Here is a 22,560-nt window from a genome sequence, read left to right as displayed (position 1 = left end):
TCAAATGACACTAACCTTCAGGAAATATCCCTGGAGCACCCACTGCTCTGGGCTAGGAAGCCTCAAAACGTTTTCTACAAAAGGCCAGGTAATAACTATTTTAGGCTTTGGAGACCATATGGCCACAACCACTCAGCTGTACTTAAGTAGCAGAAAAGCAGCCACAGCCACTGTGTAAACAACCGAGTGTGTGTTCCAATAAAACTTTATTTGTAAAAGCAAGTGATAGGCCAGATTCAGCCCACGGATCATAGTTTGTGCAGGTGGCTGAGGGAAATGAAAGCAGTCTCTCTTTGCTCACCAAGGATCAACAGAAGCTCTTTCCTAACAGGCGGGCCTGAAAGCAACTCTAAAGCTATTTCCCTCGTCCCGCCCATCAAGGAATTCACAGAGGGTAACCTGCTCACTGATAGCACCAACTACACTGCCGATTTATGTGTTTCTGGTCAGTCCAACAACAAACAGATGACTCATTCAGGGACCATCCAGTATTTACTGAGAATTAACGGGCACCAGGCAGGTTTGCTCTGAAAACTGCACACGGTAGGCTTTCAATAAATAAACAGAACTTCTCTCCCCTTCCAAATTGCTTTCTGCTCTCTTCACCAGGGCCCAGAAAGGGCTGCCTCCTCCTTATCTGAGTGATGGCTGGCATGAAAGAATAGGTCACAGTAGCGGGGGCAACCATGACATAATTCCTTTCTCTGGTTCTGATACTGTGCAAAAGTGATCACCTCTTGCTAAGCAATTTCCCACCTAAATTGGTTTCAAGTCATTAAAAGCTGCAGCACTCCCAAGGAAAAAAATAATAGCAGCTCTCTGAGGTTACTCACAATATCAAGCTCCTTGACTTTAGCAGCAATTAGACATTGTTCCACTACCAAGCACTCTCTGGAAATGGACCCAGGTCACCAATGAGTAACTTGAAATTAGAAGTGGGAGCATCCTCCTTTTGCGAAGACAGTGTCCTCTGTTATTCCTTGGGGGCATCCAGTCCTCATCTTTGCCAGGCAGCCTGCACTGCACCCAAGCAAGTTCTGTCTGGGATTTGGAGAAGTCCCGCCTCTCTGAATACCAAGACCATACTCATATTTCCCAGGATGCTGGATTTTTCCTTACAGTTTCTAGATTCAAGATATGACCCTTACCCAGGGCATAATCCTACCTAGTCTAGTTTGCCAGGGATTCACAAGGCATTTGAAGCCATAGTCTGAGGGGTAAGGGCAGTTCCACAAGGGCAGGAGACAGAAAAAGTTTCAGATAAGCATGTAGGCACAGTAGCCACCCAAACAAGCACCTGTAGAAGGAGGGTTTGAGAACGAATCTGAACACTCCTTGCGGTAAAAAATGCAGTGCACTCTAATTTCTGACAGTACTATACACTCAATTATATGACACCAGCTATAAAACCCTTAACATTTGCCTAGGGCTGACAGAGAGTTTGTTTGCCTGTTTTTTTTTTTCCTTAAAGATCCAAATGCAAGAGGGAGATTTGAGACCTCCAAGGCTGGCTTGGGGTTAATAAAAGGAAGGTATCATAAAAGCAACTCTGTACTGGAAAAAGATTAGATTCTGTACCATGAAGTTTTAGGCATTTATAAAGAATCTCTTATTTGCATTTTCCACCACTTATTCTTTAACATTTTTTTTTATTCATGAGTAAGACCCTAAATATCACCAGAGGATGATGTAAATAGGATGATGGGAAGATACTTCTCTGAGGACCCATTTCCAGATTTATTGTGCTCCAGAGGGCTTCACTGGTGGTGTCTGCCTTCCTGATGTATGCCAGGAGTGAGAGGAGGCATGTACCTGAGTGCCTGCTAGGAGAGAAGGGAGCTGGCATGGTCTAGGGGCCAAACTCTGCCTGGCTAGCCTGGAATTATTTATCTAAAAAAATAGGTAGGTGCAAAGAATAAGAATAATCACAAACTTTGGTTCATAATGAGAAATAAAAGACAAAAACAAAAAACCTGTGACTGTACAGCTAACACTGACCCAGACTTCCATCCAATAATATACTTCTCTCTTTCGTCTTGCTCTGACTTTCCCATGTGTAGTAACCACTACCCTGAGTCTTATATTTTACCCTTACTTTGGATATATGTATGCCTGTGTTTTATACATTATGCCAAAGAATGCTCAAACTACCACATAATTGCACTCATTTCACATGCTAGTAAAGTAATGCTCAAAATTCTCCAAGTCAGGCTTCAGCAATATGTGAACTGTGGAATTCCAGATGTTCAAGCTGGTTTTAGAAAAGGCAGAGGAACCAGAGATCAAACTGCCAACATCTGCTGGATCATGGAAAAGGCAAGAGAGTTCCAGAAAAACATCTACTTCTGCTTTATTGACTACGCCAAAGCCTTTGACTGTGCGGATCACAATAAACTGTGGAAAATTCTGAGAGAGATGGGAATACCAGACCACCTGACCTGCCTCTTGAGAAATGTGTATGCAGGTCAGGAAGCAACAGTTAGAACTGCACATGGAACAATAGACTGGTTCCAAATCAGGAAAGGAGTGCGTCAAGGCTGTATATTGTCACCCTGCTTATTTAACTTATATGCAGAGTACATCATGAGAAACGCTGGGCTGGAGAAAGCACAAGCTGGAATCAAGATTGCTGGGAGAAATATCAATAACCTCAGATATGCAGATGACACCACCCTTATGGCAGAAAGTGAAGAAGAACTAAAGAGCCTCTTGATGAAAGTGAAAGAGGAGAGTGAAAAAGTTGGCTTAAAGCTCAACATTCAGAAAATTAAGATCATGGCATCCAGTCCTATCACTTCATGGGAAATAGATGGGGAAACAGTGGAAACAGTGTCAGACTTTATTTTTTGGGGCTCCAAAATCACTGAAGATGATGATTGCAGCCATGAAATTAAAAGACGCTTACTGCTTGGAAGGAAAGTTATGACCGACCTAGACAGCATATTAAAAAGAGAGATATTACTTTGCCAACAAAGGTCCATCTAGTCAAGGCTATGGTTTTTCCAGTGGTCATGTATGGATGTGAGAGTTGGGCAATAAAGAAAGCTGAGCACCGAAGAATTGATGCTTTTGAACTGTGGTTTTGGAGAAGACTCTTGAGAGTCCTTTGGACTGCAAGGAGATCCAACCAGTCTATCCTAAAGGAGATCAGTTCTGGTTGTTCATTGGAAGGACTGATGTTGAAGCTGAAACTCCAATACTTTGGCTACCTGATGCGAAAAGCTGACTCGTTGGAAAAGACCCTGATGCTGGGAAAGATTGAGGGCAGGAGAAGGAGATGACAGAGGATGAGATGGTTGGATGGCATCACCGACTCAATGGACGTGAGTTTGGGTGGACTCCGAGAGTTCGTGATGGACAGGGAAGCCTGGCGTGCTGCAGTTCATGGGGTCTCAAAGAGTCAGACATGACTGAGCGACTGAACTGAACTGAAGAGGTTGCTATGTTGATTGTTATTTTCTATCAGTTGACCCATGTGAAACTGCCTTTAATATTCTTCTTTTGGGCTTCCCTAGTAGCTCAGCTGGTAAAGAATCCACCTGCAATGCGAGAGACCTAGGTTCGATCCCTCGGTTGGGAAGATCCCCTGGAGAAAGGAACGGCTGCCTGCTCCAGTATTCTGGCCCAGATAATTCCACGGACAGGGGCACCTGCAGTCCATGGGGTCACACAGCGTCAGACACAGCTGAGCAGCTGTCACTTTCACTCTTCTTCTACAGTATTTATTAAGATTCACCCACACTATTGCATGCAGCTGTGGTTTAGTCATTTCCCTGCAGGTCTTATTTATTTTTATTTATTTTTTATTTTTTGGGGTTTTTTTTAGATTTTTTTAAAAATTTACTTATTTATTTATTTATTTTTACTTTACAATTCTGTATTGGTTTTGGCATACATTGACATGAATCCACCACGGGTGTACATGCGTTCCCAAACATGAACTCCCCTCCCACAACCCTCCCCACAACATCTCTCTGGGTCATCCCCGCGTACCAGCCCCAAGCGTGCCATATCCTGCATCGGACATAGACTGGCAATTCGATTCTTACATGATATTATACATGTTTCAATGAAACTTGTTAATGCTCCTTCGGACTGCTTCCAGAATCCTGGCCCTGTAAGCAACGCTACCACGGCCTTTCTTTTGTCTGAGGTGCTACAGAGGTTTGTTTGGGATGGACTCATAGGAGTGGAATTGCTGGGTCAGTGGGCATGAAAAACTCCATTTTCTAAGAGAATAACAGTTGGTTTTCAAAGTAGCAGTACTGAGTACCCTCCCACCAGCAATTAACCACCTGTTACTCAGTCCTCTCCACCACCTCTCCTTTGGGGCAAGTCTAATTGATACAAAGTGATATACCTTTATGGTCTTGATTTTCATTTTCTGGAAACACTAATGACTTTGAACATCTCTTCACATGATTACTGACCATATGTGATACCTCTTCTGTGAAAGTCCTGTACAAGTCTTTTGCTCATTTTTCTATTAAATTGTTTGAACTTTCCTTATTCATTTGTAAAAGTTTTTCATGTGATATCCATATAGGATATTAATCCTATATTGGTTGCACGCATTGTAAATATTCACTCCCGGTGTGTGACTTGCCTTTATATTTTCTTTATAAAGTGTCTTGTAATGAACAGAAGTTTGATAAAGTCAAAAGCTGTTTCTTTTCTTTTACAAGTTCTTTTTGTAGCCTTGTTGCAATGAATCTTCATGAGCATCCAGTTTGGATCGGGGTATTGGCTCTCCATGAGAGACAAAGAAAGCAGAGAAGGGAAACTCAAAAGCCATTTGGCTCAAGTCTTACATTTACAAAAGGCCTTAAATCAACTTTGTCTTCATTATCCGCAAATGAGGTCACCTACAGCCACAAAGATCCAGTGTCAGGCATGAAAGAAGACCCAGCAGCTCGAGTGAGAGCACCGTATTTCTTTGTGCACGAGGACATAAGAAGTTTTAATAAACCTCGTGAGCATAGGACCAGCACATCTATGCTGCATTCTATTATTTTTGTTATGATATCCCTTGGTTAAATATAAACATTCCAAATCTACCACAACATGTCCTTTTAAATGTTTCAAGTGTCTAAAGAGACCCCCCAAATGCGAAATTGACCAGGCTTCTCTTAACACATAGAGGTTTGACAAGAAGACTGGGGTGCTCAATGTAAACATCACCGGTGAGCTGTGGAACTGGGATTCACACGCAAATGTGCCAGGCTCCAGAGCCCAGACACTCTCTGCTGCTTAACTCTGCTAAACGACCGGGGAGAAGCCACCCTGAGCTGACTGCCCTGTGGGCATACAGGCCTCAGGGACTCCTCGACCACGCAGAGCCCTGCCTCAAGACACCATGCCAGGAGCCAGGCCCCGCTGCTTCTGAAACAGGTCTCAGGCTCTGCCTCTCTCCCTGGACCCATTCTTGACAGGGGCTGGCAAACTCCTGAGGGCTTTTCTCATCATGAAGAGCAAGATGGGTAGACTCTAGTGGCCTTGAAACTTTCTGAAGACTCCTCCTTATACCCACTGCCCTCTGCAGCGAGGCCAGGGCGGGTGTGTGCGTGCTCAGCCATGTCAAACTCTTTGTGACTCCGTGGACTATAGCCCACCAGGTTCCTCTGTCAACAATATTTCCCAGGCAAGAATACTGGAGCGGGTAGCCATTTCCTCATCCAGGGGATCTTCCAGACCCAGGAATCAGACCTGTGCCTTTTGTATCTCCTGCATTTGCAGGCAGATTCTTTACAACTGTGCCACCTGGGAAGTCCACAGTAAATCCAAGGGATTGCCAAATGACCAGGGATGTAGAACACAGGTGTGCACATGCGTGTGTGTGTGTGTGTGTGTGTGTGAATATGTGTGAGCATTAGTGTGTGTGTGTGTGTGTGTGTGTGTGTGTGTAGTGGGAGCATGTGCATGAGTGACTATGTGTGAGAGAGAGCCTGTAGGAATGTTCTGCAGAGGTAGCATCGATGGGTAGGGAAATGTAAGACACACTGAGGCAGGCTGGATGAGTGCATGCATGCATGTGCGAGTGTGTGTGTGAATGCATGTGAATGTGTGAAGATTCTGCAGAAGTGGTGGGGCAGCTTGAATAGAGAACAGAAGGGAAGCGGTGCTGAGCAAGACGGGCCAAACAGAGGTCCACCCGGAGAGACAGCAGTGCTGGGCACTGGGCGCATCTTTCTTGTATTGTACACTAATGACCAAGAGTAAGTAGCCTCTGTGCGTGAGGGTCACTGAGAAGAAGGTGCCACCACCCGAGACATTCTTATGACACCTGCCTTCATCCCACCGTGACCTTCACATGCTCTGCAGCACGGGGCGGATAAACACCAAACCCCTCAGTCTGGAACCCCAGGCATGAGAACCTAACGAGGAGTGACCCACGTCTGATTCTCACCTGCATAACAGGACAATCACGATTAACTTGGCCCTGTGGAAACTCACTGAAATAAACTAGCGACATCTAACTGTCTCTGCAGAGCGGGCTCATCTCTCCCGCCCATCCTCTTTGGCGGGGGCTCTTCTCATGCAGTGCTCCCGCAGTCCCACCCTGCCCCCAGTCAGCCTCCGTGCTGGGCTTACTGTCCTGACCACCGCCTCCCAAGCACACCTCTGCTCACAGCATGGTCCCACATGAAGCCCACCCTTCCCTGAACCCTGTCCCCACCTCCTCTCCCTCTCCCCTGGTCCTCTGTGTCTGCTTTTATCGAGTGTTCTTACTTGGGGTGGGCAGAGCCCTCTGTACCACCATCCTATGAGCTCAGGAAGAGGGAGATCCAGGTCTTGGGGCTTAACCTCCCTGCCCTTCCCTGATCCTTTGGAAACTTAGAAGGGCCTTAAGTTTCCCTTCTGCCAGCCCCTTTACATCTCCTGCCCAAAATGGGCATCTACCTGAAGAATGTGAGCCTCTTTACCCACATGCCTATGAAAAATGCCTATGAAAAATGCCTATTGAGGCTGCTGAAGATGGGTCACCCTGCAGGTGACAGGGATACTCAAAGGAGATGCCTCTAGAAGGGTGTCTCCTACCACACGGATGACAGGCCTTATGGCCCCGTCACAGCACACACATGCCTCGGTGGCCAGCTCCCACCTACCTTCCTGATGCCTTCCGAAGGACTGGATACACAGTTGTCAGCCCCTCCATTCTTGCTGATGGTCCGCCAGAGCTCAGCAAACGTGCTGTCTTGCTCCAGAGGGTTGGTGCCCTTGGCTCGGAAGTACTCGTACACAGCAGAATCCCGGACAGTGCCGTAAGACATCTCCACTTGCTTGGACAGGTCCTGGAATGTCCTAAAATACAACATGGTTGTGAAACATGGGTACATGGGACACCCCGTGGGGACCCACACAAGGCCCGCCTGAGGTGGGAGCCAGCTGTGGCCCACTGTCCACATCCTTCACTCCCAAACCCCAGCAGCATGAGGCCCAAGGCCTGGAACATGACTTGCCAGGATCTCATTCTATCCAAGTTACTTTTCTTCACTGTAGATTAATTCAGTAAGGCCATTAAATGGCTAAAACCAGGTGCTGTGCTGAGCCACTGAGCCTGAGAGACAAAAGGATGAATAAGCCATGAATCCTGCCCTCGAGGAGCCTAGAGTTTAACTGTAGAAACACATAGACAGACCATCATAACAGAAGAATGATGGCGACACAGGAGGCTGAACACTGAGGGCTCCAACTCAAATGCCTACAAAAGGAAAGAGAAACACCCTGGCAAGACGAGCAACAGTGCCTGCTCTCTGACGCTCAGAGCTGGCATGCGGTGGACACACACTCAGAGACTGCGCCCATGAAGAGGCATGTCTCCTCCAAAGCTTGCCGCTGTTCTGGAATTCCACCCAACTGTTGCCTTCCAAGCATCTGCCCTTATTGCCAAATTCAGACTTAAATTGAAGACAGTAGGGAAAACCAATAGACTATTCAAAGAAAGTGAAAGTGAAGTCTCTTAGTCATGTCCGACTATCTGTGACCCCATGGATTGTAACCTATCAGGCCCCTCCAACCATGGGATTTTCCAGGCAAGAATGCTGGAGTAGATTGCCATTTCCTTCTCCAGGGGACCTTCCTGACTCGGGGATTGAACACAGGTCTCCTGCACGTCAGGCATCTGAGCCACCAGGGAAACCATTCAGGTATGACCTAAATCATATCCCTTATGATTATATAGTGGAAGTGACAAACAGATTCAAGGGATTAGACCTGATAGAGGGAGGGCCTGAAGAACTATGGACAGAGGTCTGTGACACTGTACATGAGGGACTGATCAAGACCATCCCCAAGAAAAAGAAAGGCAAAAAGGCAAAACGGTTGTCTGAGGAGGCCTTACCGTGAGCTTTCATAAGAGATATGAAAAGAAGAGAAGCAAAAGGCAAAGGAGGAAAGGAAAGATGTACCCATCTGAATGCAGAGTTCCAAAGAATAGCAAAGAGAGATAAGAAAGCCTTCCTCAGTGATCAACGCAAAGAAATAGAGAAAAACAATAGAAAGGGAAAGACTAGCAATCTCCTCAAGAAAATTAGATATACAAAGGGAACTTTTCATGCAAAGATGGGCACAATGAAGAACACAAATGATATGGACCTAACAGAAGCAGAAGATGTTAAGAAGAGGTGGCAAGAATACACAGAAGAACTATACAAAAAAGATCTTCATGACCCAGATAACCATAATGGTGTGATCACTCACCTAGGGCCAGACATCCTGGAATGTGAAGTCAAGTGGGCCTTAGGAAGCATCACTATGAACAAAGCTAGTGGAAGTGATGGAATTCCAGTTGAGCTATGTTAGATCCTAAAAGATGATGCTGTGAAAGTGCTGCACTCAATATGCCAGAAAATTTGGAAAACTCAGCAGTGGCCACAGGACTGGAAAAGGTCAGTTTTCATTCCAATCCCAAAGAAAGGCAATGTCAAAGAATGCTCAAACTACCGCACAATTGCACTCATATCACACGCTACCAAAGTAATGCTCAAAATTCTCCAAGCCAGGCTTCAACAATATGTCAGCTGTGAACTTCCAGATGTTCAAGCTGGATTCAGAAAAGGCAGAGGAACCAGAGATCAAATTGTCAACATCTGTTGGATCATTGAGAAAGCAAGAGAGTTCCAGAAAAACACCTACGTCTGCTTTATTGACTATGCCAAAGCCTTTGACTGTGTGGATCACAATAAGCTGTGGAAAATTCTGAAAGAGATGGGAATACCAGACCACCTGACCTGCCTCCTGAGAAGTCTGTATGCAGATCAAGAAGCAACAGTTAGAACTGGACGTGGAACAACAGACTGGTTCAATTTGGGGAAAGGAGTATGTCAAGGCTGTATATTGTCACCCTGCTTATTTAACTTCTATGCAGAGTACATTGTGAGAAATGCTGGGCTGGATGAAGCACAAGCTGGAATCAAGATTGCTGGGAGAAATATTAATAACTTCAAATATGCAGATGACACCACCCTTATGGCAGAAAGTGAGGAGGAACTAAAGAACCTCTTGATGAAAGTGAAAGAGGAGAGTGAAAAAGTTGGCTTAAAACTCAACATTCAGAAAACTAAGATCATGGCATCTCCTCCCATGACTTCATGGCAAATAGATGGGAAAACAGTGACAGACTTAATTTTCTGGGCTCCAAAATCACTGCAGATGGTGACTGCAGCCAGGAAATTAAAAGACACTTACGCCTTGGAAGAAAAGTTATGACCAACCTAGACAGCATATTAAAAAGCAGAGACATTACTTTGCCAACAAAGGTCCATCTAGTCAAAGCTATGGTTTTTCCAATAGTCACGCATGGATGTGAGAGTTGGACTATAAAGAAAGCTGAGCGCAGAAGAATTGATGTTTTTGAACTTTGGTGTTGGAGACTCTTGAGAGTCCCTTGGACGCCAGGGATATCCAATCAGTCCATCCTAAAGGAAATCAGTCCTGAATATTCATTGGAAGGACTGATGCTAAAGCTGAAACTCCAATACTCTGGCTACCTGGAACTGACTCATTTGAAAAAACCCTGATGCTAGGAAAGATTGAAGGCAGGAGGAGAAGGGGACAACAGAGGATGAGGTGGTTAGATAGCATCTCTGACTCAATGGACATGAGTTTGAGTAAACTGTGAGAGTTGGTGATGGACAGGGAAGCCTGGTGTGCTGCAGTCCATGGGGTTGCAAAGAGTAAGACATGACTAAGCAACTGAACTGAACTGAACTGAAGCATCTCCCCCTAATGTTTTTGAATAAAGAAAGGAATCTGGGTTTGTATATGAGCTTCTTGACTCCAGAGTGTTGATGGTTATTCAAATGGTGGTGAAGATAATCCAAAGCACCTCTGAGAGCCTCCATCTGTTGTCCATGGAGGAGAAGCAAGTAGCTCAGGCCAGGTGTATGATGCAGGGAGCAGGTGCATCAGGAATGTCCATCAGCTCCAAGGAGCAGAAGACTGAGCTGCGCCTTCTTTGGAGTAGGGAGCAGGAATCAGATCAGGGAGGACCAACTTGGCATAAAGTTTTCTTTTGACACAAGATGAGTAGTACCTGATTCAATGTGCTGACAGGATAAAATTGCAAAAAACATAAAGCTCACTGATGAGCCAGTCTCTCTCTTCAGGTTCCAACTGGATTGCCCTTTGCTTATTTCTCTTCTGGAAATCTGTCTCTCCTTTTCATCAACCAGAATCATCATTCCCACCACTCAATGAGTCACTGATTCCACGAAAAGACCCAATCATTTCAACCTGATCCACACAACCCTCAATCTTGTGAGCTCATCTTTGGCTATTGCACCTGTATCCACATGACCCCAGAGCTAAGGTTAAAATGAGAAATTCCACAGTATCACCATTTGTGGCACCAGACCACAGAGCTCCCTATGCCTGGAATCCCTTTATCTTGCTCATCCACCTGATACACTTCTACAAATCCCGTAAAGTTCCAGCAGCCGCCTTTCCCTATGGGAAGACATCAGCATCCCTCAGCTCCCTGGCCATCTCTATACCCTGTGCAGTTTCTATAGCAGTAAGAGCTCACCGTGACTACAGGGAAACACAGCAGAGTACGTGATGCACAGGCTCTGAGTCCAATTACTTGCCTTGCCTCTCAATCCCATCAGCACTAACACTGAGGGCCCTCTGTTAGTTAGCTGACCTCTCTGAGCCTCAGTTTCCAAATCCTTAAATAAAAAACAAAACAAAACACACACACACACACAAACACCAGGGATGGAAGTAGAGCCCATAGCAGAGGTTGCTGTGAAGATGAAATGAGGTGGTGTGTGTTCAGTTCTTAGAGCAGTGACTGATACACACTCAGTGGCCAGTCACTGGTAGCAGGTATTATTATAGGTCGGGGTCCTCAGTATCTGTGTTTCGTCACTCAGTCATGTCCGACACTTTGCAACCCTTTGAACTGTAGCCCACCAGGATCCTTTGTCTGTGGGATTTTAAGAATACTGAAGTGGGTTGCCATTTCCTCCTCCAGAGGTTCTTCCTGACCCAGGGATTGAACCTGTGTCTCCTGCATTGCAGGCAGATGCTTTACCTGCTGAGCCATTAAGGGTCCTCAGTAGACAGAGCCAAAGCAGCTCCGTATTTGCATCCTCAGCACTAGACCCAGGGCTGCAGCCAGCCTGCACAGCTGGCACACAGAGGAGCCAGCAATGTAGCTAGCTTTCTCCTGTTCTGGAGATACCCTCCATGGAATTCCTTCAGGCCCTGCTACATGGCCCAGAAACAGAGTTCTGTATTCGTTTCAATACATTACAGATGAAAGAAAACATAAAATAACAAATTCGATGAAGAAATCTTTCTAATTATTGTTCATTATTTATATCTAATTGAAGCAAGATGTTCCTTTGCTTGAAGGGCCCCAAGGGTTGTAACTCTGCCGTAATTTGCCTGTAATGAAAGGAAGGGGGATCTTTTTCTTTCTGCAGTTTTTATTTTTCTCATGGTAATACAAACAAACACAAGTCTTTGATGAATGGGAAACATCAGGATGAATTACACAGTTGATTCTAAATACTGGAACTGTTCTAAATTACTGCAGTTTCCATGAGCCTAGAATGGATGTGTAACTGCCAAGGAGTTCAGCACTACTGTTTCATCCCCACATTTGAAATGGAGATTTCCTCTCTCCTCTTGGTATTTATTCATGACGGTGCCCCTGGTCAGAGGCTCAGGGAGCAGTTCTGGAATACAAGCAGGCAGCCCCAATGCTAATGGCTTCATGCCCATTTCTGTCCCGGTAGAGGTCACTGTTGTCATCCCCCAAACACCGCTGCCATCTTTGCTGAACCAGACCCATGGCTTCCATCCCTCACCACTCACAGCCATGGGTCTGTGTACAGGGATCTATTGCCCATCTTTACGCATCTTTAATGAACATTCCCTCTTTCAAGGAAAATTTCCAAGCTCACTAACACACGGGAGGTACTACCATCATATTTCAGAGTGAATAAACCTATCTAAGGCTCTTTGGCGGAGATGGCAATGGCACCCCACTCCAGTACTCTTGCCTGGAAAATCGCATGGACGGAGGAGCCTGGTAGGCTGCAGTCCATGGGGTTGCTAAGAGTCGGAAGCGACTGAGCGACTTCACTTTCACTTTTCACTTTCATGTATTGGAGAAGGAAATGGCAACCCACTCCAGTGTTCTTGCCTGGAGAATCCCAGGGACGGGGGAGCCTGGTGGGCTGCCATCTATGGGGTCACACAGAGTTGGACATGACTGAAGCGACTTAGCAGCAGCAGCAGCAAGGCTCTTTGGAGGCTTGCAAGAGGGCCCAACTCATCATGGAACCAAACTGTCATCATCCAGGGGCACTCACCCTCTTGTCCAAGGGCACAGCTTTGGAAGGGACACGGAAGGAAAGAACAAAGACCCCAGCTAGCCAGGGTCCAAGTCAACAGTCAGCAAAAGACAGATGTTCACATCCAATAGGACTCCCATCCAAACGAGCAAGGAAGGCTTAACCCGGAGAAGGCTCCAGGAGCAGCACACTCGATCTAGCATGTTTCCCAAATTAGTCTCTTCAGCCACAGCTGCTAGAAAGTGTCCAAGCATCCCCACCGCAGAGAGACGAAGGAGCTCTTCCTTTCACAGGTGGTGTCTCTCTACACCCAAATCATGAATGATGCAACTGGCTGAAGTCGTTCAACCACACGCCCCATCCACAGTTAACTACTTAGGTAGTGGGTACTTGGTAAAGCACAAAGGCCAGGCAAGAATGTGGGCATCTTCAAGGGGTTCATAGTGATGGGTGATGAGTGCTGAGCAAAGTAAACCAATAGTTACCAAACAATGTGAGAAGTACTAGGAGAAAGCTGCTGCATGAGGGGTCTTGGAAGCAAAGGGAGGCAGCACCTAGCTCATTGGCCAGAGCGAAAGAAAGCATTTCTAGAAGAGTAAGTCTGCCTGGGCATGCACTGACTAAGTGTCCCGTGGAGGCATGTACATGTAAGCAGCTGAGCCTCAGCTCTGTGCTTGGCTGTCTGTCTCCTTACTTCACCTTTTTATTCATGATGAGGGTTATAGTCTTCCCTTGGCAGAGCTTAGCCTCTCTTCCAGTCTTTCCATTGAGCCAGTATCTTTTACCCTACTGAAGATCCCCCAGAGAAGGAAATGGCAACCTGCTCCAGTATTCTTACCTGGGAAATCCCATGGGCAGAGGAGCCTGGCAGGCTACACAGCCCATGGGGTGGCAAAGAATCAAGACAACTTAGCAACTAAACAACAACAAAACTTGATTGAAACTGGCGGGTGGGACCGACAGAGCTGCTCCTCTGTCCTGAACAGCTAGGTTGGGGGTCTTCTCTAGCTGCAAGCAGAGCTGACTCCTATGAGCACATGAGGCTGTCTTACAAAAGGACTCTATCAGCATCCCTTGCCTCTGAGAGCAGTTTCCTCCAATTGAACAGGCACTGCCTGAAAGCCCCATATCGTCTCCTTCAGCTGTGGCCAAGGACAGTCTACCCAGCCCAGCAGCACCCCCCTCCCGCCCCTCACCTTTCTCATAAATCAGTCTTACTATTTCCCAGATACATTTTCATTAACAAAGAGATAAATGTGTTTGCAGCATGAGAAAAATCAATAATACAGAATGTATAAATACAACTTTGCATGTTACAGAAATATTTACATTGGCAATGGAGATAAATACACTCGCAACAAGAGGAGAATCAATATACAGTATGTGTAGAGCAGATTTCAGCAACTATGAGGCTGCCACTGTCACAGGCCTGCTAAATCTCCTCCTTAAGGAGAAGAGGAAGGGGACTTCCCTGGCAGTCCAGACTGCAGCGGGCACAGGTTCCATCCCTGGTAGGGAACTAAGATCCTGTATGCTGCAATTCAGAAAGAAAAAAAGAGACAGACAGAGAAGGAAGCAATGGAGTGCCCCCAAAGTCACTGGAGGGTGAGAAGGCTCATTCTTGTAATCTGAAGCTGTTGTAACTACAGCCCACAGAAGCCTCTACCATCATTTCAGCAGCCCTGCTTTTTCGCTCTCATTTCTGACTCTACAGAAGAGGATGCTGCACAAATCAGTTGGGAGTGCATGGTCAGGCTTCCATAGCCAGCCTCCAGGACCTTTTCCCTGTAGTGCTGCCCTTTTCCCTGCCCTTCCTGAGTTTCTTCCCCAGAGCACCCCCATGCTTTGGGAGTCTCTGATCCTTCTCCTATGCAGAGATGCCCACCGAGGCTCTGCCACATTTCCCATTCTCTCCACCCCAAACCTGGGTACTTCAAGGTGAACAGGACTTCAGGTAAGGCGGAGACACTCCAAGATGCTTCTCGACCTTGGGCTCTGAAAGGCATCTCAAGGTCTTTAGTCTTTTATTCATACAATGGGAAAAAAAATAATCTATTTCCTGAGCATATGCTTCTATCAAGCACCGTTGTAGGTCTAAAGCTACGAGCAGCACAAAGTTCCCCCTCTCATGGAGTCTGCGTGAAGGAGGCAGGGAGAGAGAGAAGCACGTACATGAACAGCAAACACAAACACCAACCGTTATGAAATGCTGGGGCCGCAAGCTTTCTGGGAAGGGACTCCGTGCATGTACGCAGGCAATAAGGGCCACGCACCACTCTGCTGCATATGCCTTGATTGTGTGGGGCGGGGGGTGTTTTGGAACACTATAAAACATGTTTCAAAAAAAGAAAAACAATCGGCCTGCAGGCTGCAGGAAAATAGGCTGCCAGCCAGATGTGGCCCATGGGGGTGTAATCAGCCGACCCCCACTGTCATGTTTCCAGTGATGAAAGTGCTATAAAGAGTCATAAAGCAGAGTAAGGATCACAGAAAACGATGGAGGAAGTGATTATATGCAGCAGGCGGGGGCTGTTTTAGCCATCGGAGCTGACATCGAGGGCACGTGTTCCTTTGTTACCTTTTCTTGGGCCGGTCTGGGAGGAGGTGTGAGGAGAGACTGCCGAGGGCAGGGCTGAGACCTAGAGAAGCTGTGTCTTCTGAGAAGCAGAGACCGGCAGGCTCGGAGCTTATTACCGTCTCTTTTCTGGAGACCAGGGATCCTCTGGGCCCCTCTGAGAGGCTGGAGCAGGCAATGCTGGCTATTGCATGGGGCTTCTTGGTGAAAGGCTGTGGTCTAAGTGGCTGCAGGTCAGTGCCCCAGCTCAGGAACCTATCAGTTTAACACCAATGAGGACACTCAGTGACCCACCAGGACAGGAGCCATCCCTGCAGGACACAGGAGGCCGGGAGAGGGTCTGGGAAGGGGAGGTGGGGGTGGGTGGACCGGGCACTGACTGATGTGCGTGCGCTCACTCCCTCCTGCAATCTTCCTCCACATTCTCTTCTCTCTAATCCCATTTCTTTGATTACAATTGAAATTCAAAGATGCCTAAAACATACTAAGAAAAAAAAAACACTTGATGCTTTTGTATACAGTATATTTCCATTCTTGTCAAAAGTAACCATGAAAAATGGAAGTAAACATCAGGACAAAAATAGGAGGAATAGGCATTGGACTGTAGGGAGATTTCCGTTTTTTACAAATGTGTTTCTGTAAAGTTTGCATTTTTTTTATGATGCAAAAACATAATAAACATGTGTGATCTGAATAATTTAACAGATCCTCCTGCTGCCAAGTGTCAGTTCTGAGACTTGGAAATCTAGCTGTGTGCTATCCTGTGTCCTCCATGTCCACTCGCTCTGCCAACTGCCCCCACAGCCAAGATCCGCTTGGAAGAGAGGGGCCTCTCTCCTGCCCTTGAACGCAGGCCCTGCAGGCTTTAGGGAGCAGGCTCCGAGGGGCTCTGGGACTTGAATCTTCCATCCCCAGAGTAAGACCAACATGCCAGGATTAACCCCATGGGGTCTGAGCCATCCTGGGCATCCAGGGCCCATCAGAACCAAAGTGGGCTGGAGTTTCCCTTATTTGCACACCTTCTGTTTGGATTCTCCCAAGCCCAGGTTCCCCTGGCTGCTAAATCAGACCGGGGTGGGCAGACAAGAGTTTTTGAAAGAAGGGTATATGCCTCTTATGCGCTTCCCGCATCTACAAGAAACACCCCAAATCCTCACATATCCTGAAAGGTCACACATGGTCTGGGCTGCCCTGCCTTCTTGCCTTGGGGGCTCGCCACACATGGTCTGGGCTGCCCTGCCTTCTTGCCTTGGGGGCTTGCAGCTGCGTGATACACTCTTCCTTCACATCTCTAATCAGCTCGTTCCCTCAGTGCCATGGGAACATTAGATGCCACCTTCTTCATGAGACCTCTGCTGACAACCCTCTGTACAACTGCGTTCAGTCGCTCAACTGTGTCTGAATCTTTGTGACCCCGTGAACTGCAGCACACCAGGCTTCCCTGTCCTTCACTGTCTCCTGGAGTTTGCTCAGACTCACACTCACTGGGTCGATGATGCCATCCAACCACCTCATCCTCTGTTGCCACCTTCTCCAAATATCTCCCTCTTTAAATTATATGATTAAAAACAAAGAAATATACACCAGGCTGTTTCATGGCAGTTCTCCCCCTAGAATGGAACCGACCAGTTTACTGCGCTATCAACATTGCCTACATCTGCATGGCCAATCATCCCGGTTTGTACAGAACAGAGAGGTTTCCTGGGATACAGGACTTTCAGTACTAAAACAAGGGAAGTTCCAGCCAAATTGTGGTAGTTTTCCCCGCCTCTCCCTACAATAGTGCCTGGCATATGGTAGATGCTCCAATCAACACGGGCTATTATGTGCATGAATAATACATTAATGAATTAGCCTTCTTCTCACTTTCCAATCACCTAGGTTGGATATTCTGCTGGAAAGGTCTCGGGTTATCTTTTCAGGATAAGCATGGGTCATTCACCTGCAGAGAAGTGAGCAGAGCAATAGCCTGGGAGGACTGAATAGAAGAGCTGAAGCCCTAGGCTGGGGGGCACATCTCAGAGCTACAGAGTTAGAGCCAAACTAGGAACAAATCACCAGGAAGCCTGGGGATCAGCCCAGGCTGCCCAGAGGCCTCTTTCTCAGGGTCTTGAAGCTTCAAGATCAAGTTTCGTTGTGGATCACATGGAAATCAGCATTGGCTGAGAGTCTCCTCCGGGGTCTGCATCCCCAGCAGCTGCTGTCTTCATCCCCAGCTCCCACGTCCCTCCCGCTCGGCGGGGTCCCCACCAGGCAGCAATTCCACCATGCCAAGAACATGGCTGGCTCCCAGCTCTCCACACCAACAAATATTTGCTGCCACAAATCAATACAAAAGTAGGATGCACCATTAAGCTTTAATATATCAGTGCTAGGGCTCTTAATCCATTATGAGGCTGTCATAAATGTGACTGAAATGCAAATCAGCGCGGCAGCCCTCCAGGAGGGTGTGAAGGTGCCTTCACCAGCTCTCGGCACAGCCTGCGTCCCCTGTGCTCCAGAGAAACAGCCTGAGTCTCCTCTCTCCCTGTTGCCTTTTGTTTTCACCCTCCTCGCCTCGCTCTTCTTCTTTCCAAATGTCTGACTGAGCCCCCCGATTATGTCAGCTTCCCCGGCAGGCAGTCACTTGACATGCTAGAAGAAAGCTATAATAACGCCAGCTTTCAGACACTGAACTGAGACTTCATTGGCACTGCTTCATTTCACCTTGACCACAATTTCATAAAGCTATTATTATCCCTCCATTTTACAGATGAAGAAATCAAGGCTCAAGGAGATTAAGTAACAGAAGCAGCAAGGAGAAGAGCCATCTCCCCACTCAGGACTGGCTTAATCCCAAACCCAAACATTTGAATGCCATCCTATAGCAATGTTAGGAAGCCCATAACTAAGTGAGGAGAATTAGCATGTAAGCAGGTGATCAAAAATATCATGCAGGATATATTGCTAGAAATAAGCTCAGAGTCATTAGAACAGGGATGACTGGGACGTTGAAGCTATCCCAGTTTGGCAGAAGAGAGACTGAGGGTGGAGATAAGGACACAGGATTAGGAGGAAAGGTGGGGGTTGAGACTTAAAAAGCGGAAATTAACACAGAAAGGGACTAAAAGGTGAAAAGGTGATCGTATTTTCAAACCATGGATGTCTTGAGAGCCAAAGCTTCTGGGAACTACTAACCATTTACTGTAAGGGAGCAGAAATGATAAGTAATTAGGAAGCACTAAGGATAGTGCTTATTTCCTATTATTGAGGAAATAATTACTCACAAAATACGTATAAGCTAATATAATGGACTATGTCAAAGCCTTTGACTGTGTGGATTACAACAAACTGTGGAAAACTCTGAAAGAGATCAGAATACCAGACCACTTGACCTGCCTCTTGAGAAACCTGTATGCAGTTCAGGAAGCAACAGTTAGAACTGCACATGGAACAACAGACTGGTTCCAAATCAGGAAAGGAGTGCGTCAAGGCTGTATATTGTCACCCTGCTTATTTAACTTATATGCAGAGTACATCATGGGAAACGCTGGACTGGAAGAAACACAAGCTGGAATCAAGATTGCCGGGAGAAATATCAATAACCTCAGATATGCAGATGACACCACCCTTATGGCAGAAAGTGAAGAGAAACTAAAGAGCCTCTTGATGAAAGTGAAAGAGGGGAGTGAAAATGTTGGCTTAAAGCTCAACATTCAGAAAACTAAGATTATGGCATCCGGTCCCATCACTTCTGGCAGATAGATGAGGAAACAGTGGAAACAGTGGCTGACTTTGTTTTTTGGGCTCCAAAATCACTGCAGATGGTGACTGCAGTCATGAAATTAAAACACGCTTACTCCTTGGAAGAAAAGTTATGACCAACCTAGACAGCATATTAAAAAGCAGAGACATTGCTTTGCCGACTAAGGTCCATCTTGTCAAGGCTATGGTTTTTCCTGTGGTCATGTATGGATGTGAAAGTTGGACTATAAAGAAAGCTGAGCACCAAAGAATTGATGCTTTTGAACTGTGGTGTTGGAGAAGACTCTTGAGAGTCCCTTGGACTGCAAGGAGATCCAACCAGTCCATTCTAAAGGAGATCAGTCCTGAGTGTTCTTTGGAAGGAATGATGCTAAAGCTGAAGCTCCAGTGCTTTGGCTACCTCATGCGAAGAGCTGACTCATTGGAAAACACTCTGATGCTGGGAGGGATTGGGGGCAGGAGGAGAAGGGGATGGCAGAGGATGAGATGGCTGGATGGCATCACCGACTCGATGGACGTGAGTCTGAGTGAACTCCGGGAGTTGGTGATGGACAGGGAGGCCTGGTATGCTGTGGTCCATGGGGTCGCAAAGAGTCGGACAGGATTGAGCAACTGAACTGAATATAATGGAATACAAGTGCAAAAATGATAGTGTTCTCTGGACAATTACAGGGTCCGAGTATGTGTGAGGTGAGCAGTTGGTCATGTCTGTACATGGGCAGCATGGAAGACACTGAAGAAAGCTATCACATGTGTTTTAGAAGGCACGGCTGAGAGGCCGCAGTGAGGCCATGTGCTTGCATGCAATTGTGCACGCATGTCTACGCATATGTGTTCAGGGCCTGGGAATGTGCACGCATGAGGCTTCCCTGGTGGCTTAGTGGTAAAGAATCTGTCTGCCAGTGCAGGAGATGCGGGTTCAATCCCTGGGTCGGGAACATACCCTGGAGAAGGAAATAACAATCCACTTCAGTATTCTTGCCTGGGAAATCCCAAGGACAGAGGAGGGTGGGGGGTTATAGTCCATGGATTCTCAAAAGTCAAATGCAACCTAAAGACTAAACAATGACAACAAATGTGCATGCATGCATGTACAAGGAAGACCCCCCAAGACAGAAAGAAGACAGGAAGGGGGAGAAGTGTGTGACTGGAGGGCTGGGGAACTCAAGAGATGCCACTTGCTATGACAAGTGTTACAAAGCAGCAGTGGAATGGCAACCTCACAGGAGGAAGATGCAGATGACGAGGAGACTAACCAAAGCAGCTCTTGCAGGGATCACAGCCCATGAGACATCTCGCCCACTCGAGCGCGCTGACGGGCCTGGGTGGTCAGCACTCCTCGTGCAAGAAAATGGAGACTCGGGCCTTTCCCATGTGGGAAAACCGGAGAGGAAACACTAGCACATGTGAGTCTGCTACTGAACACAAACCCAGCTGTTATTAACCACGAAGCGACAAGATGCTAGTCATTCTGCATCAGTCTGTAGAATGATCACTTTAACAAGGCTACGAACTCTGATCAAGAGGTTGAGGAAGGGAGCTGGGAGGACAAAGGAATTACATGTTCTGATATTGATGAGGCTTGCTTGGTTCAGGGATGAATGAGGCTCCACTTTGTGCCAAGCGCTGTGTGAGAGCTGACTCATTTCATCTTTGGAATCACCCATTGTGATAAGTTATTTGACCCCTTCCTAGAGGAGGAAATGATGAGGTTTTTAGGGCTGACCCCATTCCAGGGCCAGGTTGAGCTTGCTGGTCTGTCTGATGCTGAGCTTCCCCAGGCCTGTAGCTCTGAGATACCTGAGAGCTCCTCCCAAATCAGCTCCAACTACAGATGATGTCCCTGCTGGGCATCAGTTACAGCTGGCTCTCCCGAACAAAAAGCTCTTCTAGGTCCATTAGCAATGCCAGGTGCCAGACACACCACCCAGAAGGCCCACGAGCCACATGGCCCCAACCTGGCACTCTCTATGGCTGGTGACAGACTGTCTGCTTCACTCCCCAGGTGGCCACCATCGGAAGCCACCTGTGCCTGTCCAGAGGAACAGCGCCCACAGCTGCAGCACTGGGATGCTGGCAGAACTCCACCGTGGTCCGCTTCTTGTTCTCTAAGATACTCATTCATCCCATTAACTTCTTAGGGTTTGGGCAAGATATGCAGGACAGATCTGCCAGTGTCCAACATGAGCCTATGGGATGGGAGCAAAACACCCAGCTGGGGAACACTAGATAAAGCACCAAGGAGAAATTCTGGAATTCTGTGGTTTCTACAGGCTGGTGGACAAAGAGAAGGATGCTGGCACTTAGTTGCTATCTCCTCTTTCACTGGATCCTCCTAGTCCTGGGTGGAAGTCATCTCAGTCCTCAGGACCCTGAAAGGTGAACTAACTTCCCTAAGAATTAAAGACTCACACCAACTTACCCATGGTCACACGGCATCAGCACTAGAGCTGAGTATGTACATTTGTCTGTTCTGGCTGCAAAGCCTGCCTCTACACCTTGCCTGATGCCGCCTGAGAAATGGGAGCAAATTAGGAAAGCACCATGGGCCAGTTTGTAACCTGGGAGTCTGGGGCCTGGGTTCTGGGTCTTGCCCAGAGGACATGGAAGCTCCCTGCTCTGAGAAGGCACCCTTACTGGTGTGACCCCACAGTGCAGTGGTCCAGGGCTTCAGTGTGGTTGTCAGACTGTGGTTGTATCACACTACCCTGCTAGCTCTGTGACCCTGGATAAGATGCTCAACTTCTCTGTGCATTGGTTTCCTCATCTATACAACAGAGGTACTCACAAGACTGGGTGGATTCAGGCAAAGCCCTGAGATAGTGCTGACCCTGGGAGAAAAGCAATGCTTGCCTCAGCTACCCAATTGTTGTGGATGTTTAGTGGCTAAATCATGCCCAACTCTTTTGCAAGCCCATGGACTGTAGACCCTCTCTCCTGGACTGTAGGTTCCTCTCTCCGTGGGATTTTCCAGGCAAGAATCCTGGAGTGGGTTGCCATTTCCTTCTCTAGGGGATCTTCCTGACCCAGGGATCGAACCTGCATCCGCTGCATTGGCCGGTGGATTCTTTACCACTGAGCCACCTGGGAAGCCCCGGTTACTCAATTATTCTACATGAAATTAGGCTGTGTCATGGTTATAGACTGTCATCCTCAGGACAGGTCCAGAAGTGGCTGGTTTAGCTAGCATGATGTTCGTGTTGAATTTGAATGTTTTTTGTTTTTTTTTTAATTTAATTGCAGGATGATTGCTTTCCAGAATTTGGTGGTTTTCTGTCATACACCAACAAGCATCAGCCACAAGGACACCCATGTCCCCCACTTCCCGCTCCTCCCTCCCATAATGAGGACATGTGACTTCTGGGTCATCACGCTCTGGTGGTCTCCTTGCTCTTAGACCCACCCGGACACTCTCTGCCTTGCTCTGTAAACAGC

The 22,560-nt window shown here is 47.1% G+C and overlaps 1 protein-coding gene across 1 annotated transcript in view; it reads right to left on the bottom strand.

Annotated features, from left to right (window-relative positions):
- Nucleotides 1-22,560, bottom strand: part of GRID1 (glutamate ionotropic receptor delta type subunit 1) — a 679,937-nt gene that overhangs the window by 39,930 nt on the left and 617,447 nt on the right. The window contains exon 13 of the mRNA XM_040242178.1: nt 7,107-7,302. Within this exon, the coding sequence (XP_040098112.1) occupies nt 7,107-7,302 (196 nt within the window). The remainder of the gene's footprint in view (nt 1-7,106; nt 7,303-22,560) is intronic.

Source organism: Oryx dammah, unplaced genomic scaffold (genome assembly GCF_014754425.2).
Source record: "Oryx dammah isolate SB20612 unplaced genomic scaffold, SCBI_Odam_1.1 HiC_scaffold_6, whole genome shotgun sequence".
In the NCBI taxonomy this organism is placed as follows: Eukaryota; Metazoa; Chordata; class Mammalia; order Artiodactyla; family Bovidae; genus Oryx; species Oryx dammah.
This window is presented reverse-complemented; position numbering and strand designations above follow the sequence as displayed.